General features: G+C 44.7%; 1 protein-coding gene across 2 annotated transcripts in view; it reads right to left on the minus strand.

Moving 5' to 3' along the window:
- PPP1R16B (protein phosphatase 1 regulatory subunit 16B) overlaps nucleotides 1–14,579 on the minus strand; it is a 102,705-nt gene that overhangs the window by 65,369 nt on the left and 22,757 nt on the right. The window contains exons 1-2 of one of the 2 annotated variants that reach the window (XM_043527025.1): nucleotides 13,080–13,182; nucleotides 600–726 (exon numbers count right to left, since the gene is read on the minus strand). In XM_043527025.1, coding sequence (XP_043382960.1) covers nucleotides 600–606 — 7 coding nt within the window. In that variant the 5' untranslated portion in view covers nucleotides 607–726; nucleotides 13,080–13,182. Of the gene's footprint in view, nucleotides 1–599; nucleotides 727–13,079; nucleotides 13,488–14,579 lie in introns of those variants that run through there. The other variant, XM_037915876.2, reaches the window with a different exon arrangement.

Genomic DNA, 14,579 nt, shown 5'->3' on the forward strand with positions numbered 1-14,579 from the left:
TCCAGGCCCAGCTCTGCAAGTGACTCATTGACACCTTGGGCAAGTTACTTGAACCTATGTGCCTCAGTTTCCCCATTTGTAAACGGGGTTAATAAAATCTCCCTCGGGGGAGTCGCAACATTTAAAGTGCTTTGAGGTAGTTGGCTAGAAGGTGTTGTGTACATGCAAACTATTATTGGTTTGAGTCTTGGAAATTATGACCTTTGATACATGGCAGTTGCAGGATATTAAAGCGTAAACAAGAATCTCAAAGGGGCTGGCTTGATGGCAGTTAGATCACCTGCAGGGCATGTGCATTGCCACGTGCTTCCCACCATCCGCCCTTCTTGAGGGCTGAGGAGGGTGTCCCTGCTAGTTCTTCGCAGTTGTAAGTACAGCAGCTGTGACAGGGGGCACTGACAGGTTAAACGGGAGAGATTTAGCACTTTGTTTTGGGCACAAACATCCCCCACCCACCCACTTGAGCCAAGGTAACATTAATAATCTGCCTTGAGCTGACAAAAGCCATGACATTTCCAGCTAAGGCTGCCGTTGTGTCCTCGGCTTGGGCTTGCTGAGATTTGGCAATGCAGTGTTTGTGGAGAAGATGGTGACCTTACCTGCCATACCTCACAAGCACACTGAGGAGAACTTCAGACTTAACTCTGAACTGCCTCCGTTTTTCCCTCTTGGCAGGAAACCCTTCACATTACGTGGTGCAACTGCAGCAAGAGTCTCCCCCAAGTCCTATCAAACCAGAGAAATGCTTTAACTTCAATCAGCATCTAGGAATGATACAAACCTCAATGAAACTTACATTTCAGTCCACAGATGACATGCTTCCTCTCAGTTAACATGTCTATTGGACAAAGGAACCAATCTCTACATTCCCACTGAAATAATGGGATTGTTAAAACAATATTAAATATTGTTTGCAGTGTTGCTGTAGCCGTGTTGGACCTAGGATATTAGAGAGACAAGAGGGGGTGAGGTAATATCTTTTATTGGACCAGCTTCTGACCTGAATTGGAGCTCTGTATAGCTCGAAAGCTTGTCTCTTTCATCAGTAGAAGATGGTCCAATAAAAGATATTGCCCCACCCACCTTGTCTCTCTAACACAGTAAAAGCTTTGTTATCCGGCATGCTGGCGATATGGGGAGTGCCGGTTAGTCAAAAATTCCGGTTAACTAAGAGTTGTACTTACCAATGGAATACCAATTGTCAAAGAATTAGACTACAATAAAATGAATAAAGTATAAAATAGTATACAGGTTGTCAAGGTTCCTTCCCCACTCTGAACTCTAGGGTACAGAGGTGGGGACCTGCATGAAAACCTCCTAAGCTTACTTTTACCAGCTTAGGTTAAAACTTCCCCAAGGTACAAAATTGTTTTACCCTTGGATTTCCACTGCCACCACCAAACTTTATCTGGGTTTAGTGGGAAACGTGGTTTGGACACATCTTTCCCCCTAAAATCCTCCCAACCCTTGCACCCGACTTCCTGGGGAAGGTTTGGTAAAAATCCTCACCAATTTGCATAGATGACCACAGACCCAAACCCTTGGATCTTAGAACAATGAAAAAGCATTCAGTTTTCTTACAAGAAGACTTTTAATAGAAGTAAAGGAATCACCTCTGTAAAATCAGGATGGTAGATACCTTACAGGGTAATTAGATTCAAAACATAGAGAATCCCTCTAGGCAAAACCTTAAGTTACAAAAAAGACACACAGACAGGAATAGTCATTCTATTCAGCACAGCTCTTTTCTCAACCATTTAAAGAAATCATAATCTAACACATACCTAGCTAGATTACTTACTAAAAGTTCTAAGACTCCATTCCTGTTCTGTCCCCGGCAAAAGCAGCATACAGACAGACACAGACCCTTTGTTTTTCTCCCTCCTCCCAGCTTTTGAAAGTATCTTGTCTCCTCATTGGTCATTTTGGTCAGGTGCCAGCGAGGTTACCTTTAGCTTCTTAACCCTTTACAGGTGAGAGGATTTTTCCTCTGGCCAGGAGGGATTTTAAGGGGGTTTACCCTTCCCTTTATATTTATGACACAGGTACTCACCAATCCAGTAGTCATACTGCACTGAAGAGTGGCTGGTTTTTTGAAGCACTTAGGTGTATACAGGTAAAGGTTTCTGTACAGTAGGTTCTCTTATGCCACTACATATCACTATGGGCAGCGCATGGCGTACACCCAGATCACCAAAAATATTCGTTGCACTAAAACTATACTGAAAATAATTTAATCTTTCTTTGATGATCTTCAGGGTCTTGCAGTACCTCATGGTCATCATTATCAGCATCAACTGTCATTGCAGATGTAGAAGGTGCAGGAGATTGGGCTGAATCTGTAATGACCCTGTGACACACCCTGGAAGCTGCTTTTTTGAATAAATCCCTGATATCAGCTTGCTTACTTGTCTTCTGCCTCTTTTGCATAAAAGTAGAGTGCAGAATGTGCAATTGCATAACCAACTGTGCAGTACACTAGTCCCGGTTACTAGACTGAAGATGTGTATTGGGAGATATCAGAAATGCCGGTTAATAGAGCTTTCTGGTTGATCAAGTGCCGGATAACGCAGCTTTTACTGTATTACATATGGTGATATGTAATAGCAGCCTCAAACACTGATGTCCTAGTCCATCCCCACACTAACCAGGACAATACACTGTTTGACTGAGACAATATCATACCCGGACAATTTATCAGTGGGATTACCCATGCTAAAGGGGTCTGTTTAAACCAAGCCTATACAGACTAGAAGTGTGCAGCACACATGATCAACAGTAACTGCAGCTAATGGGAATTAATGGCTGTTCACAGCCAGACAACGCAGCTGTTTTAAGAGATGGTTCTTGTCTAAAAAGCACAAGAGTAAAGACTGAACCTGCCAAAGTGTGTCAGGTTTTAAAAGTGAAACCAGGGAGACAAAGCTGCTGAAACTAGCCTCCAAACCACATTCTTTCCAACACTTTAGAAGCAGCTTAACCAATTTAAGATACTTTTGTTAAGAAACAAAATCCAGGAGTTGGCAAGAGCCATTGGCCAAGTCCAGATCCATTTTAAATGCTTGGATACAATTGAACATTCTTTGTTAAAGAGGGACAAGTAGTTTGGACCCAACATTTAGGGTCCTCTGTACAGGAGTTTTAAAAAAACCTATATGAAATATTTTCAGTGATTGAAGAGATCCATAAAAAAGTATTGTTTTCAATTTTGCCATTCAACAATATATTGGTAACCCAAGCACTGCATGACATATACTCTGCTAGGAATTGATAATGCATCCATAGCAATCAAGGTTTTACCATGGACTCCTGTGGAAGTGGGATCAGATCTGTAGTTTGCAAAACAAAAAACAAACCAGAAAATGAGCTGAATATTAACAGAACATGAAATTCTAGCTTCACTGTGTAAAGTGAGAGAGCATGCGGGGACAGAGCATGCGCACAGCATAAACTGAGAAATTAGATTAACAATCTTGTTTTCATTTTATCAATCTCAGATTACAGTAACACAGGCAAGGATTTTTGTTTTTTTAATATTTGGGCCAATTTATAAAGGTTACAATATTCAAACCAGGGTGTCTAAAGGGGCTGTGCACTTTTGGTTTCTATTGCAGTTAACAGGAGCTGCAAGTGTTCAGTACTTCTTTAAAAAAAAAATCATTTTCCCCCCCACCCCCCTTTTTTGTTGTTGTGGTGCTGTGTACGGCTTTAGGAGCTGAACGTTTGAGAATTCTGGCCTGGATTTTTAGTTTGACAGAGTATCTAGACAGGTGACAGGCACATTAAACAGAGCCCGACCCTACTCTTTATGATCTATTTGTCATTTCAGATGCCTTGAAACAGAAAAAGCACATGCCATAAAGGGCTCTCCTCAGTGGATAGTGTAAATACTTTAAGTAGAGCTGGTTGGGAATTTTTCAATGAAATAGCTTTTTAGAAGGAAAATGCTGATGTCAAAACCAAGTGGAAAAGTTTTCATTTTAAAAGTTTCCCATTTTGAAAAAAAATTTAAGTTGTCAAAGTTTCCCATTTTGATGTTTTGGAAACGAAACATTTCATTTCAATTCAAAACTACTTTTAGTTTAAACATTTAAGGTAATTTATAGTAAAAAAGAAATTAAAGGTCAACATTTGAATGAAATGCTTTTATTGAACCAATCTGAAATTTTCCATTTGCAAAAAATTTCACAGGTTACTTTTCATCCCTATTCAAGACCAGGAAAGTTTTTGAAACCTCAAAAGTCTGACAAGACAGGAACACAGTTTCCTGCCTAGCTCTGACTTCAAGCAGCCAGGAAGAGTCATCCATTTGTTAGAACATCAGATGGACTCCCAGGTTCTGATGTCACTGACAACTGCTTAATTGCCATACGTCAGCCAGCCTGGCTGTAGTCAGACCCAGACTGTATAAGCATGTAACTGAAGCACACACCTCCACTAATTTACCATTAGAATAATTTCACCTTTGCCAACAAGGCTGACATTGACATTTCCCTTGTTGGTGCACTAGAAGGAATGGATTTTAGTGCCCAAGAAGCCCAAAAAATTATGTATTATTGAACAGAGACCTTGCACATTTAGGGCTTGATTAATTTATTAAATATATGTCCTGATTCTGCTGGGGACAACTAATTTTTTTTTCAGACCCTTCAAGGCAGCACAGAAGCCAGCAGAAAAACTCCCATCAAACAGGTAAATGCACCTACTGATAAAACACCTTCAAGCTTGACTGCATGCAGGAAAAGCTGAGAAAAAGGCTGCAGGAAACTAATCATGTGGGTGGAAAATTAAGGCACCTTATAAAAGGATTTTTAGTGACAAGGGAACAGACCACATCAACTTGGAAAGGCTAGGGAAAGCAATTTATAGACGCTAATTAGGGCCTCTTTTAAAATGCTTTTGTAATTGACAAGGTCAGTTTTATACTAAAATAGTGCAAAGAAAAGAAAACAACATGGACTGCACATTCTGAGCAAAAGATTCTGCTGCAGCTTTCTGGAGGTTTTCAAGGGTCATCATAAGGGAAACGCCAGTGTTCTAACTAGGTAAATATTGATTTACTTGTTATGAATACAGGGCCCACTGCTGAAGCCCTACCCAGGCAAAGCTTCCCATAGACATGAACATCTGCATCAGGCCTCTGGCTTGGATCCATACATAAGAAACTCCACAGCATTTAGAAAAGACTCATGCTTGGTTTCAGTGAATGCTGCCTCCATTATTGCTATCCCACGTGTTCAAGTGGAGAGATTTTTTTTTTAAATAAATGTGAAGATTTCATTTGTCTTCTGTTTGCGACTTTTTAGGTTTGGGGTTTTCAGGCTTCCCCACAAAGAGGAAGACCAGAAAGTTATATGATAACCCCAACTTTTACTTTGAGAATAACTCTAAGTGGTGGGGCTTTAAGAAACAGCACCAAATTTCACGTCACGTGAGTTGGCAATACTGGACCTCCCGCACTTTCCAGTGGGAACTCCAATCTGATTAGTTTACCTCCCCAGCCAACCAAGGCACTTAACAGAACAGAACCTCCTGAAGCTGCTACAAGGAAATCTCTTGCTTTGCTATGCATGCAAGTGGGAACTGTAAGCGCAAATTGGTAGCAGTTGTGCAGTTACCCAATCTGCGAGCAAATGCAGCGTGTTTCAGGTATTGAGCACACATACCTTTTTCCAGGCACAGCCGCCCTGCATGCTTTCAGGAGAAGAGTGGCCTGAGTTTTCAGCATCTCAGTGGTGGTTTCCTATTTGATGGCCAACTATTAGGTATTGTTTTCATCGTTCAGTGTTCTAGAAAGTATTGATTGGGTCACAGCCCTGGAGACTGAAGTCTTCCATTCACAAACTAGGTATAGCGTTGGGGATGGCTGTCTAAGCTTCCACCACACTGTCCTGCCAGTGAGTTTAACCATGGATTTGGCAGGACTACCTCCAAAAGTGAGCAAGGAACTTGTCATGTGAGGTACTTCTACTCCAAATACAACTTGTGCATGAGTTAAATCAAATTCACTAAAGCCCAAGAAGTTGTCTCCATTGCCTACTTTAATCAGGTCCTATTTAGGATTTCTCCCTTGGAGAGAATGTACTTGTGTTCACCTTCCACCATGGAAGCTGGGCTGGCTACTCATCCTTTCACAAAGAGTGAAACCAGCTTGTATGGACTGTCATCCTGCAAGAATACTTTCCATTCCAAAGCTACTCACAGCAGCTTTCACAGTGAAACCAACAAAAGCAACATACCTGCTCTCCAGAGTGTATTTCTGAAGTTCCAGATGCTGGCCAGGAAGTTGTTAGGACTCTGCACAGCTGGACATCTGCTATGATGTCAGAAGGAAGGAAAACCCTTCAGACAACACTGGGAAGGGTGGGTGGGTAGTTCTCAATTAACCCACAGGGCAAGTAAATGAGTAGCAGGGAAAGCAGTGTACGGGGGCTATATAGTTCCACAGAGGCCAATGATGTCAGCCTTGATTGTCTGTCCAGTTTCCCACCAAGCACTGCTGTGCTCTCCTACAGTGCTCCTTATGCAAGGAAGAATTCCCTGTAAAAAGTCTGCAAGGCCACTACCTTATCTTGTAAATCTCAGCTGAAAAGCCACCTATGTCACGACACTCTGAATGAGGAAGCTGGTGTGCTGCACATTAGGCTGATCACGTCTGCTGTTTTGTCTTAAGCATTAATCGTAAGCCCTTTCTGGGCAGAAACTGGTTTTAGCTGATGTTTGTAAGAGTCTAGCACAATGGGGCCCTGGCCTCTAGACATGACTGCAGTGCAAACACTGGTGGTTATTTGTAAGAGGAAATGGTAAGGCTCAGCAGCATTTCTTGTTCTAACCCACGTATAACATTAACAAATACCTTTTGGGTTGATACTTGTATTATGACAACTGAGCAAAACAGCTGCTGCTGCTTTCAGTTATAGCAGTGTAAAAGTAAAAGAAGCCAGAAAAGGTAAAGACCTGTTAAATCACCCAATCTGTCCCCTGGAGCACATGCAGGATTGTTCCCTAAAGGATACTTTATGATTTTTCATCCAGCCTAGTCTCATGCTACAAGGCTTCTACCACGTCCCTTGGGAGGTTATTCCACAGCTTAGTAGATCTCCCTGCTAACCTGATATTCAGTCTAAGTTTTCCCCTCCCTACTTTCACTTTGTTATGCCTAGTAATACCCTTTTGTTCCGCTTTACAAATGTCAAATGTATAAACTGCAAGAAGAGGAATTTAGACCACTGTGTTCCCCAACCTAGTTACCTCTGAGCCAAAACATACACCTGGCTCTTCTCTTTTTTCCCCAACTAACTTCTCAGCCTCATTATCATTTTTATTGCTCTTCCCTTGAACAGCAGGAGCTGCCATAAAAATAAGAACATCTGGCTGTGGCCCTAAAAGTCAGCTGAAAACTGATGAAGCAAAATTCTGCCTCCTAAAACGGGTGTAGGGCATTTGCTTAGGATCTGGTTCCGCTTGTTCTAAACTAGTTAAGAATTCCTCTGCCAGGGAATTCTATACTTGGCAGCTGCAGTTAGATTCCACCCACCCTTTGTACTGACTACTCAGGAAGGACAACAGGGACCAGAATAGGGACAAAACCTGGTCTGTAAACTATTTTTAGACTTGAAAAATGAACACAATACAACCCCATTGAGTTGAAGTATCCCAGAGGCATCTGAAATATTCAGCTAAATGGGGAAGCAAATGTTGCATTGGGGATATGATCCCTCTGCATTCCCCCGCCCCCCGCCCCCCACTCAGCCTTCAGTTAGCTAAGGGATTCAATACAATACGGTTTCTTTGATTTTTCCAGCTAGCACTGAAAGTGCCTTTTTCACATGTGGTCTGATTTGAATTAGCATGCTAGGACGCGACTAGTAAGAGGAACATCCTGCCACATGGGCCAAGCCAAAGGAAAGGGGTCAGAGTGGTAACACTACATTTAAAGAGATCAGATGTGGCATTTCCCATTAAATAGAAGAGCTTCAAGCCCCAAACTGCATGCCCACCTCCTGGTCCCCACACAACCCACGGGGTATGCCTGTGTGCAATGTGAAACTGCTTTCTAGAGGACCAATGAGTTTCAGGGTCAGAGTGATTAGCAGGTGTCCAGAAATGGTCTCTTCCCTGTAGACAACTCCATCAGCTACAGCCAGGAAGGGAATATTAAAGGGCCAGGCTTTAAGCCAGTTCACTTCTGCAGAAAAGGACCTAGGGGTTACAGTGGACGAGAAGCTGGTATGAGGCAACAGTGTGCCGTTGTTGCCAAGAAGGCCACTGGCATTTTGGGCTGTATAAGTAGGGGCATTGCCAGCAGATCGAGGGACGTGATTGTTCCCATCTATTCAACATTGGTGAGGCCTCATCTGGAGTACTGTGTCCAGTTTTGGGCCCCACACTACAAGAAGGATGTGGAAAAATTGGAAAACGTTCAGCGGAGGGCAACAAAAATGATTAGGGGACTGGAACACATGACTTATGAGGAGAGGCTGAGGGAACTGGGATTGTTTAGTCTGTGGAAGAGAAGAATGAGGGGGGATTTGCTCGCTGCTTTCAACTACCTGAAAGGGGGGTCCAAAGAGGATGGATCTAGACTGTTCTCAGTGGTACCAGATGACAGAACGAGGAGTAATGGTCTCAAGTTGCAGTGGGGTAGGTTTAGGTTGGATATTAGGAAAAACTTTTTCACTAGGAGGGTGGTGAAACACTGGAATGCGTTACCTAGGGAGGTGGTAGAATCTCTTTCCTTTGAAGTTTTTAAGGTCAGGCTTGACAAAGCCCTGGCTAGGATGATTTAGTTGGGGATTGGTCCTGCTTTGAGCAACGGGTTGGACTAGATGACCTCCTGAGGTCCCTTCCAACCTGAATATTCTATGATTCACCATGCATTTGACCCACTTCACTGCCCATGCACAACTGGGGACTTTTCCCAGGTAATATGGCCAACACTCTGGAGATCAAAAGCCCGCCAGCCAGGCTGGTGTGCTGCATTCAAATTCCTTTTCTAGCTGGAAGTGGCCTTGGCACTACAAGCTAAACTAAGACCAGATGCCAAGGTGACCAGGTATGCTTTGCAGAACAATTTCTCTCAATTTCAAAGCTCTTGACAGAGCTGGTCAGGAATTTTTCAATAAAATGTTTGTCGGACAATGCCTGTCTGTCAAAAACGGAACCTTCTGGCAGGAACGTATCAGCTTTAACTTTTGTCAGGAAAGGTTTCACTGCCCCAGGGCTGAAATTCAGGTCAGAATGTATATGTACGAGACATACCGCCAGAAGAGCCAATAGCCCAGCGGTTACAGTACTCATGTTTGATTCAGAGCAAAGTCTTGAGGCCTGTGCCTCTCCACTCCGTAACCACCTGACATTCGGCTATTCTGGGGTGGGACACATTGGTTTTCATGAACAATTTTGAAAGTTCTCAGTTGCAGTGATACACAATGGGCATTTATTTTTTTTAATCACTACAATTTCCACCCAGCTCTACGCTTGTCTCAGTACAGTAGAGGATGTAGTAAAGTTTCAGAGCAGAAAACTACGTGGCCAGACTGGTTTGATCTTCCTCTATTTGAGCCAGTCACAATGTGTTTTCTATTGTGTGTGGGCACACTACAACTCTATCTGGGGTGGATTAGCCAATCTGCTCAAGAATTTGATAGTCACCCTCAACTCTTTGAAGGTTAGGGGGAAAAAAAGTCTTGATTTCATGACATCTAATGGTGATTCTTTAGTTCATATGACGGGGTGGACCAAGTCTTTGGAACTCAGGGGCATAGGACATGTTTCATATTTGATACCACACGTGGATAGTTTAGATGGCATCCATGATGCAGTTTTCAGTCATGGATTTGTTAAACTCACAGGTGCTGACTCATTCAGCTGCAGGTCTCTTTTCGTGGGTATGGTGTTGCTCATAGCCACTCTTTTCACTTGAGTACGTTCCCACAAGGAAAGACATTTTAGACAAGCCATCTCTGAGACAGGTCTGAGTTCCTTCTCAGACCCAAACAACCTGCAAGTTCCCCCAAGGATCTGTACTTGGACCTCTGCTGTTCAACGTATCCATTAATGATCTGGAAAAGGGGGTGACCAGTGAAGTGGCAAAGCTTGAAGGTGATACAGAATTATTCAAGATAGCGAAGCAAATCAGACTGTGAGGAACTACAGAGGGAGCTCACAAAACTGAGTGACTGGACAACAAAATGGCAGATGAAATTCAATGTTGTTAAGTGCAAAGTAATGCACGCTGGAAAAAATAATCCCAACTATACATATACAATGATAGGCTCTAAATTACCTGTTACCAACCAAGAAAGATCTTGGAGTCATTGTGGATAGTTCTACAAAAACTTCCGCTCAATGCACAGCAGTGATCAAAAGACTAACAGGGTGTTAGGAACTATTAGGAAAGGGATCGAAAATAAGATTGAAAATAACAAATGCCATTATATAAATTCATGGTGTGCCCATCTCTCGAATACTGTGTCCAGTTCTGGTCACCCCATCTTAAAAAGGATATAGTGGAACAGGAAAAGGCTCAGAGAAGGGCAACAAAGATGATCAAGGGTATGGAACGACTTTCATACCAGGAAAGCCTAAAAAGATTAGGACTGTTCATCTTAGGAAAGAGACAACTAAGTGGGCGATATGATAGAGGTCTATAAAATCATGAATGGTGTAGAAAAGTGTTATTTACCCTCTCCCACAATACAAAAACCAGGGGTCATCCAATGAAATTAATAGGCAGCAAGTTGAACACAAACAAGAGGGAGTACTTTTTCACACAACACACAACTAACCTGTGGAATTCATTGCTATGGGATGTTGTAATGACCAAAAGGATAACTGGGTTAAAAAAAGAACTGGATAAGTTAATGGAGGATAGGTCCATCAATGGCTACTAGCCAAGATGGTCAGGGATGCAACCCCATGCTCAAGGTAACTTGAAACCTCAGACTGTCAAAAGCTGGGAGTGGAAGACTGGGGAGGTCACTCCACAATTGCCTTGTTCTGTACACTCGCACTGAAGCAATGGTCAGAGACAAGATACTGGGCAAGACAACCATGGTCTGACCCAGTCTAGCAGTTCTTATGCTCTTAACCCCCAACCTCTATGATCCAAAGCCAGCAGATGCAGAGGTACCGAGATCTTTAACAATACTGCTGGCCTTTGACCTCTTCTAGCCTTGAGACTCAGTAGGCAGAAGTCCAGACATATTGTGTGAGAGAGCAACACTACCCTATTTAATGGAAGTATTTCATGTCACTCACAGCTGGGCCAACAGTTTAAAATATACAGAACATCATAAGTAGCTGCCACCTACCTGCCACCACCAAAGGATGCCAGCCAGGCACGATTAACTTACCGCTTATGTCACATGTCATAAAATCTAATGACTGGCTTTCACAGTCCAAAACCGACACAATTATTCATAATTGGCCTCATAGTTCGCATTCTTCAAGAAGCCAATTATTCATGAAACAGAGTCAGGGTTCAGAAACTCTGGCTCAGCAGTGGGGGCAGCTGTAACCCAGTTAAACTCGCAGAGTGAAAATACATATACGTAAGTCAGTCTCCAAAGCATTATTATAGGTCTGCCCAGACCCACCTGCCAAGGGTCAGACCAGGATTCCATGCACTAAAGCTGTGCAGTGTACACTGCTTTGCAAAATGCACTACAGAGATATGACAGACACAGCTCTACAGGAAATCCAGTCTACTCCAGACTCAATCACTGTCACGCCCATTAGGTATAATATGTCTTTCTGAGGGGCTAAAAGGAATACAAGAAGGTATCTCAGAGAGAACAGCCGTGGGAGGACTTTGGGGGAAACTCCTTCCAGAGCAGGCCAGGTTACCTCTTCCCCCCCACCCCCCCCACAACATACACACACCTTAAACCCTGGGCAGAAGCCAAAGGAGCCAACCTCAGTCCCTATCCATGCACACCATAAGTGTACGGCTACCACTACACTCCCCAAAGGGCGTGGGATGGGAAAAGGGAGGTCTATACCAGCTGGCAGAGCTGGGGGAGCACACGCTGCCACATGCAAGAGAGGAGAGGGCTCCTACTCAGTCTAGGCTAGAGATTAGAAGCCACAATATAAACCTGCACTGGCAGAGCGAAGATGAAACTCAGCAAGGTTCCAGGCATCTCCACATATCCACGTAAGTGCCAGTAAACCAGATACAGCTTCTACTACGATAGGACAGTACTCCCGTCAGCAGCTGCCGAGGCTGTTCTCTTGCTCCTTAGCATGGGAATTTCAATTCTAGTTTTCAGTACAGTTAGTCAGAGAAATTGTTCAGACAGTTTCCTTGACCACAGACAGTGTAGTGGAGCTAGATTAAAGTCACATACATGGGAGGTGGCGATTGTAGTACTGGGTGACAGGTGAAGGCTGGAGGAAATACAACACATTGCTTTAGGGGAAGGCCAGGTCAGGGTATATTCTGCTACTGATAGGTATCCCCATGAATGGCAAGCATTGTAGTATCTTAGCTACTATGGCAGGGGATTGGGAGTCGAGCTGATCGGGGTTCTGTTTCCAGCTCTGACACTGATTTGCTTTCGGACCTTGGGCAGGTCACTCCACCACCCTGTGCCTCAATTCCTCCATCTCTGAAGTGGAAAGAGACACTGACACACCTCACGGGGTGCTGGGAGGCTTTTTTTATCCGTGCGTACAGCACTTTAAGATCTTCCTGCACAAGTGCAGAGTAATAGGAATTGGTAGCTCCCCTGCCATATGGGGCAGAAGTACTGTAGGCCTGTCCCTGCATGGGAGGGTTGGACAGGTGAAAGGAGCCTCCCCCCAAAAAGGATCTAGCCTGCACCTCCATCATGTACTTGGGCCACCTTCTGACAGCAGTCTAAGGAAGTGTGACTTTCCACACTGACCGCACCACCTTAGCCTATCCGTGCTGCCTGGCGCCTTCACTGCAGGAAATGCCAGCCCACAGGGGCAGTGATTCTGTGCAGACACCGCTGGAGGTGGCCCTGCACACCGCATGGAGGTACAACAGGTTCACCAGTAGCCAAGCCATAAGGACTTTGCCAGACAGAGGCACCCCCAGCAAGTCCTACCTTCTTCCACATCATTCCTCAGCGACGCCTCCAGCAAAGCCACGCTGGCCTCAAAAGACACCTTCTTGCGGCTGACGGCGCTCCTCCGCTTCTCATGCTTCCGCTTCTTGTGCTGCATCTCCTTCTCGTACTGCGCCCACTTCTTCAGCTGCTGAGCCCTGCGCTTCTGGGCTGTCCGCAGCCGCTCCAACGTGGGCACCTTATCCAGCAGCTCGAGTTCTGTTAGGAGATCCACGTGGGCGTCCATTGGCTCTGCTGGGAGAGAAGGAGCGCAGGCCCAGGATGGCCCAGTTGGAGCGATATCCCACAGCAGGCGCTCTGCGCGTCAGCAGCCCAGCACTATACCAGCCTCCTGGGGCTGAGCTGTGATCGGTGCATGCTAATCTCAAAGGAGCACATGGTGGAACCCTGAGAAGAGAAGGAAGAAACAAGGCTAAGTCTCCAACAGCCCCATTCGGAGAAGTCACCATTCCCAGCCCAATGGAAAAAAACCTCCCCTGATAACAGCTAGCATCTTAAAGAAGTGTCCATTTTGCTGACACTGGAACCCAGGCCTGCTTGGTGTGGTGCTCCATCCCCCTCTAGTGACACTGAGACCATCTAGAGATTAATGAGTCTGCTACAGCCTTAGCTAACAGACATGTGGCTTCAGGCTCACGCACTAAGGTTGAGAGGTCCCAGGTTCGATCCCATCCAACAACGACCGGGATCTGATGGCGTTACACCAGGTCAAGGCTTTCAACTACAAAACTTGGTGATGCATTGTACAATTGTCACCTACCAGCTGGAAGGGACCTAGTGAAACCCACTTGGAGATGTCGCTGTTTTAGTTGAGGCGAATTGCACATTAGAGCACCAGGGAACTCCCTGAGGCCATGACTCACCTATGGGCTCCTCTGGCGTAACACATAAAGTAACCACTTAAGAATCTGACGCTGGTCAGATCCCCAGCCTCACTCTCCTTGAGGACCAGGGGAGTTAGTTTCACCTCTCACAGCAGCCCACTTGTTTATGACAGCTCTAGATTGCCTCCAGCCTGATGAGGCTATTGCCAGTTGCGTTACAGTCGTCTCTAGCAGCCCCATCGGCGATCTGAGCCCCATTGGGCTAGACACTCTACAGACACACAGCAAGAGTCCCTGTCCTGCAGAACTTACAATATCTGGTAGTAAGACAAAGAGCAGAAGATAAAAGAGAGGCACAGAGCACGTCAGTGGCAGAGTCAGGAACAATATCTAGGTCTGAGACCCAGTCCAGTGCCCCGGCCACTAGACAAAGCGGTCTCGAGTATTAAAATAAAACAAAAGCTAGAGATTGGAGACCAATGAAGTCACCCAGTTCATCCCCCAAGGCTGATGCGGGATGGACACACACACAGTGACAATCAAGGTGTCAATGTTACCTTGTGCTCTCCTCACCTCTGTTTGTTGTATCCACCAATGACTTCACCGTACTGCCATTGCACACTGAGGCAGGGTCTGTCTGCACTGTGTATGCAGC

This window comes from Chelonia mydas, chromosome 13 (genome assembly GCF_015237465.2).
Source record: "Chelonia mydas isolate rCheMyd1 chromosome 13, rCheMyd1.pri.v2, whole genome shotgun sequence".
In the NCBI taxonomy this organism is placed as follows: domain Eukaryota; kingdom Metazoa; phylum Chordata; order Testudines; family Cheloniidae; genus Chelonia; species Chelonia mydas.